At 36.0% G+C, this 16,394-nt stretch overlaps 1 protein-coding gene across 4 annotated transcripts in view; it reads right to left on the reverse strand.

The window, feature by feature from the left end:
- TXNDC11 (thioredoxin domain containing 11) overlaps positions 1 to 16,394 on the reverse strand; it is a 33,232-nt gene that overhangs the window by 7,235 nt on the left and 9,603 nt on the right. For all 4 annotated transcript variants that reach the window (XM_057407880.1, XM_057407881.1, XM_057407879.1 and 1 more), the window contains 6 exons: positions 10,630 to 10,723; positions 9,295 to 9,407; positions 7,927 to 8,127; positions 4,592 to 5,375; positions 2,048 to 2,193; positions 739 to 848 (listed from right to left, as the gene is read on the reverse strand). In XM_057407880.1, coding sequence (XP_057263863.1) covers positions 739 to 848; positions 2,048 to 2,193; positions 4,592 to 5,375; positions 7,927 to 8,127; positions 9,295 to 9,407; positions 10,630 to 10,723 — 1,448 coding nt within the window. The remainder of the gene's footprint in view (positions 1 to 738; positions 849 to 2,047; positions 2,194 to 4,591; positions 5,376 to 7,926; positions 8,128 to 9,294; positions 9,408 to 10,629; positions 10,724 to 16,394) is intronic.

Genomic DNA, 16,394 nt, shown 5'->3' on the forward strand with positions numbered 1-16,394 from the left:
ACCTGAACAAACCAAAGAGCTATTCCTTACTATGTAACATGCTCAGCAGTAAAAAGGAAAAGAGGGAGCTTTATGGGATTTACCCATCTTCTACTTGGGAACTGTCTGGACATTGCTCTACCCACAGGAAGTGCTGAGTAATTGCTGTTACATCACCTGTTTTGCTTTCTTCTCTCTCCTTCCACTTATCCTTCAATCCTAAACAAATCCGTTTTGTTGTCTCATGACCTCCAGATTTTACTGGTTTTATTCTTACATTCCTCTTCACACATCCCACTGAGGGTGGAGGAGGGAAGTGAGTGAGTAGCTGTGGGGTGCTCAGCTGCCCATCAGGATTAACACCCAACAATATGTATTTTTCCTGGTTCAAAAAACTTCTCAAATACAATACTATAGGATATTATTATCTGCTACAAATTACCAGATAGAGGAGTAAAAATTATTTTCTGCTGTTGTTTTATTGATTCACTTCCTGAAATCAGGAAGCTTTAAGGTTTAAAAATTGCTAAAAGCTGTTTAAAAATTCTTTTTAATTAAACTGGATAATTACTACAGTGAGACTGAAAACCACCAAATCTATACAGAGGGAAACAAAATAATGCATTCAAAGAGAAATGAAGCAGATGACATTCACATCTACTACTGCAAGATTATAGTAAGAAAAGTAATTATTTTCTAGGCTGATGACCTCAATGAACTTGTATTATTTCAGAGAGTTGAAAATAGAATCTTTTTTACCTTGCCACAATGAAATTATCTGGAGGCAGAAGCCGAGCAAGTTGAATAAAGATGTGATTAAGAGAAGCACAGAATCCACACCACTGTGCATAATACAGCAGCAAGACATTCTGAAAAATGAAATGGAGACGAATTTTATTATCTATTGTAGTTAATCCACAGTAAAGGAGCACTAGTCTTCACAACATCTGAAACTTGGAACCCTTCATATGTGAAAGGAAACTGTACCCTAATGTTAATAAACTTTATTGTAAGATACTTACTGACGCCTCTGTCTACCACGTTAATACACAAAAACTTGGTGAATTCTATTTCCATAGGAAAAAGACAAAATGAAGAGGATTAGATGATTTAGTTTAGCATCATTCCCTTTAAGTGGAAGTGCACCAAAGTTTACTACACTTCTCAATATTCTCTCAGAGTCTTAAACTTCTATGTATCCAACAGTGACTGTATACTTCATGGCGAGGGCAGGGAGATGGTATCTGGACATCAGGAGTAAGGGCTACTGGAAACAATTACTTGAGATGCATACATTCACTGCAGACCTGACAGATAATAGATATTGATCCTTACTACCACATCTTTAAGAAATCAAAGTAATCTAATCACAGTTCAGAGTGAGATCTAAAGCAATTTCACAGCATGCAATTGGAAAGCCTTCACCTGTGACAGTTTTGGGGTATTTTTGCTGTGTGCTTTCAAATAATAGCTTAGATTTAAAATATTTTGGATTTTTTTTTCTTTTTTCTTTTTTTTTTTTTAACTATGTCTACTTTGCAATAACTTTTAACTTTTACAAAAGAATGTAACATATAGAAAACAAGTTGTGGTGCATTTATCTCCTTTGAGGTGTAAAACACAGAAATCAGAATATTCTTCACTATTACTTTAAACCCTAAGTATTTAGGTGTGTTCTTATTACAGTGCAAGAAAGGGAAAAGCAAGGCAGACGCCTTTTTTTTTTAAAATAAATTAAAATCTGTATTTCAAACATATGAGAAGAAAACCCCCACACCCCCTCCTCTCCCCTCAAAAAGCCCAAGCAGTCCCCCAAAACCCAACAAACCTTGTTGAAACCTATCAAAGAATCAGTTGCACTGACTTTTGGATTAACACCGTAAGATGATCTTTTTCAGATTTAGTTAAGATCACACTATACCAAACTGCCTTTTTTAAAGAAAAGGTACTTTCTGAATTGTTACAAAATGACATATTTTATCACATCAATATCAAAGAAGAATGAGACCCACTCTTCAAAAGTCTGAGCAACAATTTGCAAGAAACCTGGTCAGCAATGAGGTATTACCTTTTCACTCAAAAACACTGTCTGATGGAAGGTATTAGTAGTCACTTCAGTGATTACACGCTGGTCATGAAGACGGACTGAAGGGTCATCAACAAGATGCCTTTTCAAGGGACTATAGAGAATACTGAAATTTTTTATGAAGTTCTCTGAAATTAGATTGATACATAACAAAGTTATTTCAGTTTCATAAATGTGTGATTCTGGCAGTTTTTACTTTGGATTCAGAAGAACTTGCAGAGAAAATACAAATTCAAACCTGGTTTCATGTAAGTAATTTTTGACAGTTTGGTATCAACTGTTGAGTAACCAACACTGATGTGAAAACAAGGTAAGTATTTTACTGGTTTTGTTTTGCTGATTACAGTCTTTTCACTTGCCACACTACTCTCTAATCTTGCTTCTACTTTTATTCAGTGTACTATAATAATAATTGTCTATGCTCCTAACCACGTATCTGCTAACTCATAAACAGTATCCTCTCACCATTTTTCACTTTCAGGCCCTTATCCTGACAACTTAATTCCACATTTATTTGCATTTATTCTTTCATTTTTAATTACTTTCCCTGTACTTTTCTTTTTCTTCTGACATTTAAATGCTGTGCTATTCCCATGCTAATATGACCAGCCACCTTTTGTTCACCAGTGACCACCATCCTGTTCATTCAGCTTTCTTCTTAGTTTTAAGGTATTTAACAAGTAGCTGGCCAGTGGTAAAAATGTAAAGCTAGCTCCAAAGCCCTCAACTACCTTCAGCTGCACTACTCTGAGACTGGACCATGTTCTCTAAATTGCTGCAAGATAGCGACTGTATCCTTCTTTTCAATTTAGATAGAGAAACGTTATTCTGTGCATTGTAAGAGTATTCAATAATCAAGACAAAAATATAATATCAAACATGCTAAGAGTAATTATTTCATCAGATAAAACATTTTGTGCTGATATTTCCAATCCAAAACCTAGGCCAAAGTAAAACTGGCACCTTAACATACATACAAAATGCCAGAACATCAAGTTTACCTCTGAAATGCAAACAGCGGTACATTTAATCTTACACTTACACAGCATTTCATTAAATTCTCACATCAGACCAAAACAGTTGTGTTGTTTTTTTTTCTTTCTAGAGCTCCTGATTTGGAGTATCAATGCATGAGTAAGCACTAACTGAAAGGAGAGGGGTAATGAAAAGACGTAGTCCTGAATTTTTAGAAACCATCTGTAAAAACTAAATTCTGTTAAAGGCATTAAATACAAACCTTGCTTGTAATTTTGCAATATCAAAAGTTAAGAGGCTTAAGGAAATAAAACCCACCCACACAAACCCCAAACATAAAATCATAGTGACTCCTTGAAAAGATTATGTAGAAGCAGAAGTTTTCCACAAGTTCAGGTGACCTAGAATAGAAATATACTGAGAATTACGCAGTAGAGAAACCCTCATCATGCTCAGGAAATCCTGTGACCTGACAAAAGTTCGAGACAGAAAGTACTGGGAGCAGAAAAGGGAAAGAAATGTGTCTTCACTCTGATCTTAATTTTCCCCAAGCATCCTTTTATGGTCACTGGGGTTTTCGTTTGGTTTTCCAGAATGATTTTTTTAGGGGGCTATAATGGAGACAGGATACAGGGCTGGATGAGATCCATAAGACCAACAAGTCTGTTGTGCATACTTTTGTACTTCCAGATTTATGGCAAAACATAATTAATGCTGTAAGAATTCTACTGATATGCAATTTTGAACAATTTATTTTAATGCTATATTCACTGAACTTACTTCCATGTTTGCTTACACTGCTAACATGAAAAATTCCTGCATTTTCCACAGGTGGACTCAGTTTTGCACGTTATCATGATACATAAATGCACGTCATTAGGCATGTTGTGCCTGAGTCAATAACTTGCAAATAAATCAGAACTGCATTGGGTTTGTTATTTTTTTAGTTTTGTTTTGGGTTTGGTTGTTAGGTTTTTTTTTCTTCTGATTGAAGCAGGAAATAAGAGTATTGAGACATTTGGCCAAAACCATTACAGAGATCTACTTTGAAAACACACATACTTTGCTAAATAAATTTAAAACAATTTCTAAGTTGGTTTCAGAGGACAAGAGGAAGGGTTAGTCTCTGCTTACAAGTGGAGACTTGTCTGTGATATTTTAGTACACAGAATGGGTGAGCAAACATCAACACCACCATTAATATAGAATGTCTTCTGTAATACCAAGTTTGTTAGATACTTAGTAATTTTTTTCCCCACAAGCAAATTAGTTTAGATTTTACCAATTCTTACAGTGCTTCAGCCAGTCAAGAATTACGCATTTTGTGTTTCACTTTAAACTTCATATACTTTTGGTATATGAAACTTAGTTCTCATATCCTCTAGAACACAAGTCTAGTGCTTGATTAACTAATACACAGAACAGAACAAATTACGATTCACAATGTTGACTGTAGTCTTACTTTTCAAAACAGCATTAAGTTTTCCATTGATAAGCTTACTTGCAAACTTAATTTTCTCATTTCAAGCATTTGTATAGTGGATACCATACCCAGGGTAGATCCAACAAGTGACTGATTTTGATCCAAGACATAGTGCACTTCTTCTTTCAGGTCAACAATGGCAGCAAATTCCTTAACATGAGTAGATCTCGATGCTCCTAGTCTCTCTGCATATATCCAAAAAAGATTTGAATCCAGTAGATAGAGATTCAAGGTTTTGTTGGTCCTGCAGCTCAGACCAGTAAAGTTAGTGACACTACTATGAAGGTCAGGAATAAAACAATTCCTATCCTCAATGTGAGGAATAGAATGTTGGGTGTCATCTTTCTTCCCATGGGAAGAAAATGTTACTTTGGGGGTCTGAAAGATGGTTTTCTCAGAACTAATGAAGCTTAAAAAATGCCTGTTTACTGTCCTGCAACATGCAGTGTAATAGCTAAAGGGACTATAGAAACTTAAGAAATTGCTGCATTCTATGGTATTTGATATAACTTGAAAAAAGGTATGTTCCTGGAGGTAGAAAGAGTCCAAAGCTGCTTCTATCTCAAAAAAGTTACAGTGTGGCACATGGACTTTATTTGGTTTGACACCAAGTGTCTGGTTAATGCAAAGCTCACAGACATTGTGAGTTCTAGATATTGAATGCCACTGTGGAAGCACCACTGTGTTACAGCATGGGGACTTGGTTATCGAAAATGTTTCTGATAATTTCGTATGTGCATCTGGTACAGAGGAATCAAAAGCTGGTGAATCAGTGTCTCCTAAGCGCTGAAGATCTGGCTCAGCTGCCTGGCTTTTATTGCAGTTGTGGTATTCCAAGGCCACTTTGGTAATCTACAGGGCAGGGGAGAAAAAAAAAAGGGAAAAAAAAAAAAAGGCAACATTAGCTGTACATAGTTCACTTAAATGCAGGTATCCATTGCAGGTTTAACAACATAACATGCAATGAGAGAATTTCAGAAACTTGAAGTTAGTCAACTCTTCTCCTTCATTCTTACAAGAGATTACAGAAGGCTCTGACCTGATAGCGAAGTTAAATTTTCAGATACTTCAGTGTGCAAGAATTAAATGTACAGAACAACAAGAAGCCACTTCAAATATTTTTTCCGTCCACGACACTGATCCCAGGGTCCTCTTTTCATTGTATCTATCACTACTACATTTTAAGGCTAAATCCCACTACATGAAGCATTAATCAGTAAAGGTTCCTGAATTTCCCAATACGAGAAGAAAATAAAAGCATTCCCATATGAAAGGGATTGGAGCTTTTACCTGCTATAGGTGGTACACAATTTTTGTAGCAATCACTAACAGCGTTGAAGCAATGTTAGTATTTTCCCAGCCATGGGCATATGGTTGTAATACCACTGGTGTACTTTGCATATAGTAGTGTGTGACTTACTAAAAAAAGAAACCAAAAAGGAAAGAAAAAAAAAAAGAAGCCTGCCTGTCTGCAAACATTCCTGTGCTGCATCACCACTTTGTTCTTAATCAAGAGGAAACAAGCAGTGAAAAAGGCATCTGTGTGGACCACAGAATAATTTTCTTTCTAGGAGTTAAATAACATCACATATAGAAAGGAAAACGAAAGAGGGAGTTTCCCTTCCCTTTAATCTATCACATTAAAAATAATCAAATTGCAGAATATACGCACATTGCTCACACAAGAACACTTTGATAGGAATCATTATAACTATCAAAGGGATGGTGAAGCATCACATCTAAGATGCTGTGTGTCACAGGACCATCAGCATTAAGATGTGGTTTATACCAAGTTCATTACAGTCTAAGAATTTGTTGTTAGACGTTTTCATCCTGAAAATGCTCAATTAACTACTTAGAATAAATTTGATCCCTCATACCATAATCTAGCCTGATAATTTGGACTACCTATATAGAGGAATATGAACAGAAAACCAGTTCTGCAGTGGGAAATCTCACTTCAGTGAACTATCAGAAAAAGAAAAACCTGCCCTTGGAGCTTTCAACATACAACTTGACAGCCTTGCTCTTTGCCACTTCCTTCCAGTCAAGTGGTTTCACTGCTTGATGAACTCCATAGAACATCTGCAGTAAACAACTCTTCCTATGGTAAACAAGTTGCATAATATCTCTCTATGACAGTGAAGCTTCACAAGACCAACTGGAATATTTTGTATCATCTCATTTCTTGCTTTGATATAGATAAATACTATTACTTAGAAGAATGAAATCTGAAATGGAACATCTCATGTTGCACTGATTTCATCTAAATAAGCGGTACCTGTTACTAGAATGTTTAATCTGTAACAAGCATCACTGAATTAAGTCTGCTAAAAATAAGACAGGTTGGTACAAGAATAATCACAGGTTTTTTCCAGTCTTTCAGCAAAGATTTCCCCAACCCCACTTTGCAGCAATCTAGCTTTCATTGTGTTTATGTCTAATTTGGCTAAATATTGTATCGTACATTATTTTCTTTTTCTTCCTCATTGTTTCAGACACTGCAATCCTAATTAGGCCTCCTTGTGGAAACCACACATTGCAGGACATGGATGCCACACACGTAAGGCAGCACTGCCACCTAAACTTAACCCCACTTTTCACCTTTCACTGATTCTTCTTTCTTTTACCACACTGTCCTCAGTGCTATGTGATCACCACTGTGACGTGCAGCTTTGTGATGTACCAAATGGGACAGTGCATTAAAGCTGAAAAATAGCCTGTGGAAAGTCTATTTTTCAGCTAAGTTACTTTCCCTATCTCCTTTACTGCACAGTTACACAAACTCATGTCTTGGGCTGTTCAGAAATAGAAATAATGACAGAGGAAGAGAATATTGGAAGGCGAATAAGGAATGTACATAATATAAAAATCAGATTAGTTCTGAGTAGGTTTTCAATTGGCCTATACTTCAAATAACACTGGTTTAATAAAAGGTCCATTCTTCCTTGCATAATCATGTCTGGAAAGATGGAAGGGGAGGAGAAATAGAATGGGTGGACAAAACACAGGTCCCACAATACTCCATACATTCTTACTCTTTCATTTGAGCTATGTCAACTGAAACAGAAAACCAAAGATCTGCATCTCTCACCCAGCACTCACCACAACAAGAAGGAAATAAAAGAAAAGAATTAGGTGCTTGTTCTAAACAACTGTTGACAAGATGAAAGCACATTGTGTGGGATGCAAACCAGTGTAAGGGACTTGGGATAATATGGCCTGAGAAAAAGTGTTTTTAAACGAAAGAGAATACTTGGAACAGTGAAATAAAATATCTGTCACAATTAAGCTCAGAACCCCTACCACAGTTCTCAAATTCTAGTATTTTTAAAGTAATAAAAAAAACAACCTGCCCCCCCCAAACAAACAAACAAACAAACACACACAACATTTCACTTACTTCATCTAAAAGAGGATGAATTTCTGCTAAGGGATCGTAAGGTATAAATATGAGAAGTGCTGGTCCCTTCTTCAGCTCATTGTTTAGAAGAAGGCTTTTTCCACCATGTGGTCTCAGCCAGCGTATGAGCATCTCTCTATTTTCTAGAGCCCACTTGCAAATGTTCTCAGCAGTATAGTTCATGATGTCATTTGGATAGATCTTGAAGGGAGTGAAAATAATTATTTATCCTCACCTGTTCATAATTAATGCAGTTCTCAAATACGCCTTGTTAATATAATGCCTAAAAAACCCTAAATTTAATTATACTACTCAGCAAGCTTCAGCATTTCATACACCCTTTCCCTTTAGAAAAACTTTCAAATGCTCATCAGATCATAGTAACACATTAAATCTTTGAGGCAGAAAGTATTCTACCAGGGAAGTTCCTTTCTTTTACTACATTTTTTTATCTTTACTTTTCTCACCGATATAAATTTTCTTTATAAGTGAAAGAGCTCAGTCTCTAAGTTGGTATCATCACATATCCTGATTTACAGTATATTGGAAAACTTTTTCCTACTCTCGGTCACCAAATTAACTCACTATAGATTAGTCTTTTAAGATTCCAGGATCGACACTGAATTTATAGCGGGTATTTCTTATTACTGAACACATGGAAAAGACATACATAATAAGAAGCACTCACCACTTCTACAGTCATTTTAATAAATTACGGCAAGTTATCTTAAATCATTTGCCCAGAAAAAAGTAGTTTTATGTAGTTACCAATAATTTAACCCGAGAAATCTATATTTTCCCTAGTTTCAAATGAATAAAGTATGTATTACAATCACAGAATTTCCACTCATGGTAGCAGTATGGATAGATAAGGTCTCTATACCACACACCAAATCTGGAAGTTAGTATTTTCAGTCTTACTCTTCCAAAACCAAGGCATGTGGATCAAGAGTTACTATAAATTTTCATTAAATTAATTTGCATGATTTTTCTGATCAGTGCAATGTCATATTTTAAACCAAAATACAGTTTTCACTATTCCTATTCTCTCCACAAAACCTCTTTGTCCATATCCTCATTCAAGTAGCCTTCTATTTCTGACCCACTTAAAGAGTTAGAAACCTTAGGAAAAAGTCTTTGTGCAGTAATTTCTGAGATGCTTGGGGTTTTGGGTTATGTTTTGATAGAAGTGAGCAACTTGGGTTGATGTTTAAAATAGCTGCTGACTTCTAGAATGAAAATGTGTTTTACTGTACAAAAATCCTGTATCCTAAAGCTCTGTGAAACAGTTATTCAGAGTCTGTAACAACAGAGGTTCAATCTCCATGTACTGGCTCAGGGGCATGACGACATAAATAAAATACTCACAAGAGATGTGTTGACATGTCTGTGCAAGTACACGCTGCCTGAATGCACCAATGAGATCTCCTCTGCAACATGTTTATCTGTGATCACTCCAAAGCGTATTGTTCCAAGGTAATCTGAAAGGGCAATTTTTTGATTTTTAAATACAATTATACACACTGAAGCTCTCCTCTGAAAGCCTTAGAAGAACACCTTCAAACCAAAACACAGGACATTGCTGTGTAAAGGCACAGAAATCTTACTGAATACAATACTGGTGATTAAGCGAGGAAGATGACAAAAGCAGACAAGAATAAGTGTGTTCCTCTTCTGCACACAAAGTATAGGGAATGTTAACCTGAATTGTGCAATTTCTTGACTTCCTTATTAAATATAGAATCTGGTATCACAGATGCACCTTGCCACGTGTTATGGCATCTCATAAGCCAAGGTGAGATATGTGTAAAGAAAAAGTATGAACACTGATTCTTTAGATGATGTACATTTACAGTAAATATGCATTAAATATGTATCATAGTATTTCTGTATTTATAAATATGTACCCACAAGAATAGAATATTTGTCATCTTTATACTGCAAAGAACTATCCCAACATATAAATGGGGAAATTACAGAAAACAAATATAGGAGAGCATGCTCTATATCATGTACCAAGTTAGTGGCACCGTAAAAATCAGAATAATGGTATAAATTTCCTTCATTTGCTGACAGGAATATCCATAAAATGTGCTAATCTTAACTTTAAAAAAACTCTATCCAGAATTTATGACCCACAAAATAAGTACTAATCATATACAAAGTTGCATATTTAAATGCAAGAGGTTTTATATTTTAGATTATTAATGCAAAACAGCAGGGGGAAAAAGTCCTTCTCCTCATGCTACCTTGTATCAGTTCTTTAACTCCACCCAGCAAACCATTTTCTTGAATTCAGTTACTAAGTACTGACAAAGCCGAGTTCATCCTAATGCCTCTGAATGTGCCATTTCAAATGTTGCACAAGACAAACACTCTTGAATTCAATTTAAATAAGTGCTACTCTGATTATGGCTCCTGTACAGGTTGCAGCAATATAGTTAGGTTTTTGAGGAAACTGTATCTTAATGTATCCTGGAATAGCAGCCTGTCATAGACTTTATTCCATGATGGCCAATGCCATAATAAGCCTTTTACGTAAGCAATCCTTCCACTGTAGTAAGAGACAGTCTTGTAATTAGGTCAACATCAAGAAACACTCAAAGGAATTAATTCCCAAGTTACAAAATACTGCAAAAATACTGATGTCCATATACATAACTCATTCACAGATGCCTTGGATTATGAAAATTAAGCTTTTACCTTTCTTTAATGAATGCAGTGCTGATGTGAAGAATGTTAAATAACCAGGTGGTTGAGGTGAAGCGTTGAACTCAAAATATCCCAGAACGCCAGGCTGAAACAAAAAGAATTAGAGTTAGTTAAGTTATTTTCAAGTGTAAATGTATGGGGCACAGCAATTATTTGCCTACAGAAAAACACAAATGATTTTTAAAAGACAAGAATATTTACGGAAGAGCAGTCACTTTGTGCTGCAAGAAAAGTTTTAATATTAAAATACTTAATGGAAATCAATTCTAAAATTGTCAATCAAAAGCTATGTATGAGAGAGGGCTTTTACGGATGTAGATGGGTAAGTTTCAAACCACATTATTTCCCATGTTAGCTGTTAAAGTTCACTAAAAACACTTAATATTTGCTTTGCAACTATTCTGAGTCAGTTCTAGCACCAACATAAGAACCATAAGCATCATAAAAACTTCTTTTTGAACTGGAGCATCGAACGTGTTCACTATGTTGCACACAATTAGAAAGTACATTGGATTCACCATTTTGTGCATGAATACTTGAGATGCTAAACCAGCTTATCATCCCATCACATCAGTCATTGCAAATTCCTTCAGTATATCCTGCAGAAGTCAGTGAGAGAGCAGCTACACAAAAATAATGAAAGAGCTCCATATCAAACCTACATATCCATAAAGTTCTTCAAAATGCCAAACAGACAAATTGAAATTTAAAAGGCTCATTCCTAAATAGGCCTACTGACTTTGTCAGGTTATGAAGGCTGCACACCTTCATATGGAATTCAGGAAGAGAAGCTGGGAGAAATTGACTTGGAACACAGAGGTGCATAGTCTTTAGACTTCTCTTATTCCAAAATTTCAATTAAGTTTTGGTTTTAAATACTGAAAATATAATCCATTAACATCATTTTTAACTGTGGGTTTTAACACATCATTCAAATTGGCTTAATAAATTGTCATGATAGTAAGTGAGGGAAGTTGGTTGCTTTGTGTAGTATGTTTCCCTGTTCCACCCATGCATACAGAAAGAGCATTTGATACACAAAGCAAGAGCACTCCAGGGATTGCTGTGGAACAAAAGATTCCAGACTCACAGACCACCACATGTATTTGTGTGGCAAATACACTCCCACATAAGCATTTTGATTTGTTTTTTCAGAGCCTGCTTTATTTTTTTTTTTGAGTTTTATATATAATACTGAATATGAATTCAGTAATTCATACCAGCCATGCAAACTGAGCTAATTCAGTATGAATTTGTGATCTCAGGATGCTCACCGATAACAACATTGCCCATTCCAAATGATGACTGCTCTTTTTAGGCAGGAATTCTCTTTCATAAATGAATGCCGAATACAAGACCCTTGTTCATAAAGATTCCTTACAAGGTACCCCAAGAAAAATATCAAGATTATTAGAATACCAGCAATTAGTGAAATTTCTGCAATAAAAACTGTCAAGAAGGAAATAAAAATGGAAATAAAACAGAAGGAAAAAATACAGCAAAATAGCAGCACTCGTTCTTTTTTAAACAGCAAACAGGTTAGTAATTACTGATCACCTTTTCCTCCTAGTACCAAATTAAGACAGCAAAAGGAAATAATCCCTTATAAAAAACTTTTAAAGTATTCAAGTGAACCAAAATAAAGAGATAGACAAGATGATCCCATTTCCTAGGACTGTTTTTGAGTACATGAATTGAACTTATGGGCACCAAATAGTGAATGAGAGTCAGCAGGGTCAGTAAAATGTGACAAGCCAAAACTCAGATCTAGAAATATTTATAAAGATATTAAAAAAGGTGACATTCTGATTCTGACTGCCAGTTTGTTGTTCACTAATAGTAGCTTAAAACTTCCAGACTATGAAAAGTAAGATGTTTCCAGGAATCTTTTTTGGAAAGTTTGGTTTTTTTTAATAAGAAAAAATTGTAGTGGAACAATATATATTAATGCTCTATGCCTGTTAATTAATGTCCTTTCAATGATCACCCCAGAATAATTAAAATTTCCTTCCTGTTACAGGCTGCATTATACATAAGAGGCAAGTGTCTAAAGTGCTATATTTCTTCTCAAGTATCATGCAGATTCTCTCAGTGGAGAGATTCACGTGCTAATAACAACTCTGCTTTAAGAAAATGGAACACTTCCAGGTGCTAGCAACAAAGAGTCTTGCTCCATACAAGTGAGATTCAAGTCTTATGAAGAGATTTATTGATATAAATAAGAGGTTCCTAGTTTTGAATACAATTCTGCCAAGAGGACCTTGACTGCAGCAACTCCCACTTCATGTAAGAACCTCCACAACAGTAACTGATTTAGCAACAGTACCTGCATGCAGTTTATGTGGGCATCTACATACAAGCTCTTACTGATGATCACCTGCTTCTGGGAAACCATCTCTGTGGAGTTATGGTTAACTACTTACATGCAGGCAGTTAAGAATAACCAGTTGAATGCAATATGACTTGCTGGTATATCAAGTTGGAGAGTAAAATACTGGAATGTGGCATAGGGATAGTTAGGGGCATTGGCATTGCTAGAATGGAACAATTTCCAGTACCTGCCTCAAATCAAGCATCTGCAGGAAAAGGTTTTGGAACAAACCTGAGGATATCAATAGTGAAGAGTCATGAGAACATCTACTGAAAGGTATATATGGAAATACAAAGTCACTAATTGTTGTGTAGCCTATTTCTTGCTTAGTTTCTGAACCAGAGCAATGGAAAGTGATGTGTGATGCCAATTAAATCACATAAATAATAGACTTGACAAGAATCTCAACAATTAAAGAACAGCAAGTTCACAGAACCTTTAAGAATTAACAGAGATCTTCAAGTGAGTAATTTTTACTGGAATGTTTTTATCTCTGAACCATGCCTCATGTCTATCTCAGCTCTTTGAAGGAATGACCAAGCACATAGATGACTGATCTACTCGATGCAGCACACTTTTTCCCCAAAAGCCTACATGAAGTCACCAAACATACTGGAAGAAACTAAGGTGATAAGAAATAACATGGAAGGTCCTTTTCTAGATTAGTAGAAAAGTTACGAAAGTACAGGTAGAAGTTCTTGGTTTTCCATAGTCAAAGTTAGCCAGTCAGGATGTGTACTGATATTCACAGAGTTCAACACTTCTATAAACACTTCTGAAAAGGAAGAGAAGGCTGAGGAATAAAATTTCCAAAGCTTATTGCTAATCATTGAAGCAAGCTCAGGGGAGTCACAGAAAAACAGTATTAAATGACTATGTGATGAAAGCTCCTCTGAAATGTAAAGGCCTGTAAATGAAAAGTAATGGGAATGGAGAACAGAAAAACAACCACCACAGCTACTGGTCAGCTTTTACTATTAGATAAATGCTTTTACTACTCAATTAAGTGACTTCTGTTCCAATCTGTACTTATTTATTTTTACGTTTTGGCTATTTTGCATTGAGGTAAGGGAGATTCCCCCCCCCCCCCAGAATCTCAGACTTGTGCAGGCAGGTAGTTCCTGCTTCCTTTTACCTGCAAATACAGGAAAGAGAAGAGCAAGAGAAAAGGAATGTGTTCTGGGGAACAGAGCCACCAATACTGCATACCACTAATTCTATAATGTGGAAATGCAAAGAAGCACCTGTTGATTGATACTACGTAAAATTTACAAGTAGAAGTCTGTTGATCTTTAATGATTAATTAATGATGTTGTGTATCCAGAACTGAAAGCAAATTCTCACACCATCATTTAACACAGGCACCACAGTACATACACAGGAGCAAGCTATGAAGTCAAATCCACTTCTGCGTCAGATCCTACACACCTGGTTAACGCTCAGAAAGCATTTCTACACAAACAGAGCAAAGAAGAAAGCTGACACCATGTGAAGACACACAGCAGCTACCTCCCAAAGAGACCAACTCCTCCCTCACTTCTCCTAAAGCCACTAAATGTGCCCTGGGCACATGTAATTTTCTTAAGTGAACGAAGCTTTTTGTTGAACTAAAGAAACTGCATGTGTTCTTTCTCTGTGCCTTGGGAAGAGGAGGCTGTTTCCAGTAGCTGGGTTAGATGAGCAATAAGACATGCCAGTTTGGATTAAAATGAAACTGTTACATCTCTGCAGTTAAGAAAACAAGAGGTCTGACTATGAGTACTTACAGGTAACTAACTGAGTTATGGTAGTAAACGCCTATCTTTCTCTTGATGTAACTCAGTTCTTCCTACATATTCCAAGATTAGAACTTCTTTCCAAGTGGGAATTTTTTCCTTCCTCTCAAAAATTACATTCTAATTCTTACCCAGTTCTAGTTTTGCACTAGTATCCTTCCACAACCACACACACAAAAAACCCCAACCTTACACAGTATTAGACAATGCAGAATCTGTACTTTTTCCCTTCAACCGGAATTTTTTTCATGGGGTTTGAGCGCCCTCCTGTGAGAGCAATACAGCATCTCCCAATAGTCATGACTTGGTTGAGGAATGGATGTAACAAACACCATGTCACTAACATCACTATCTATTAGTATTTCTTCTAGTATTACTATCTATTCATTAATATTTCTTCAAAATAAAAACATGCTAATTAACAGTTGAATATAATATAAAATACTGCTGGATTTCAGTATCTCTTGCTGTGTTTCAACTTACAAAAATTTCTGAATGTTTATCTTTGTACCTTTACAGTACTGATCATTGAGGCATGCTAACACATTTAATTGATTGCAATATTCAGTTGAATGGGGACAGAGCTGCCGGTTTTCTCTGCTAGATCCTTTTCTGTCAAAAGCTGGCTACTGGAATTTCAACACAAGATTAAAGTGCCAAAAGCTTCGCACATTAGATGGAAAAGGACAACTATGGGCTTGAAGTCCTCCCTATCAGCAAACTGACAGGAAGCAACAAAACACCCTTGAAACAAGAAAAGAAGGGTGCAGTAGTTCTTTTAAGTATGAAGAAAGGAGAATTTCAGCTCAACATGATGCCCTGCAAATGAATCACTCATCTACTTATAGTTTACCAACTTATTGCATATTCCAGATTATACACAGTGCTTGGACACCAATTATTATACACCAACCCTTGGACAGGGAAACAAAACAATGAGGACCAAAAGTGAGTGACGGGCAACTGCTCTGCGATCTACTGCTTCCTTAATATGGGAGACCTTAATCCCAAAGTATAATGAAAAAGCCAAGGAACAGGCTGGGCACTAAGGAACTGCCGAAGCACAGGCTGGGGATCAGCCACAAAGCAGCTCTTTTCAACTGAAATTTTCAAGTCAAAAGTAAATACCCCTTGCATAAGTCTGTAGAACCCATTCCCTACCAGGACTGAAAATTAGATACTGATGATAAATCTTTCAGAAAATATTCTGAGATACAAATTAATAATCTTTTTAATGAAGAAATCACAAAAGCCTGATCAAGCAGCAGTAATCAAAATGCCCAATGATCCATCCTTTACCATCTTCTCTCTCCTCTTCTAAAAATTATCATTTTTAATATCTAAAGGATCAAAAATCAAAGGAAAACGTTAGCCAAGGTTCTCAAAATAGCAGTTTGTGCCATACATGCGCTTTGTGTAACCTACTCTAAACCTAACACTTTCTACTAACACAGGAGTCAGCTCCTGGATTATATATTCCCCTACAAAAGGTATAAAGTTCCTCAACTTACATGGGAAATACCAGAAAACATTAACATTTCTAACTGGTTAAAATGATGAAACTAAGTGTTTGTTTCTGGTTTAAAAGGAACTCTTCCTTTGTGCCTATA

Source organism: Pezoporus wallicus, unplaced genomic scaffold (assembly GCF_028554395.1).
Source record: "Pezoporus wallicus isolate ANWC-B61680 ecotype Strahan unplaced genomic scaffold, APGP_CSIRO_Pwel_v1 contig_4012, whole genome shotgun sequence".
Classification (NCBI taxonomy): Eukaryota; Metazoa; Chordata; class Aves; order Psittaciformes; family Psittacidae; genus Pezoporus; species Pezoporus wallicus.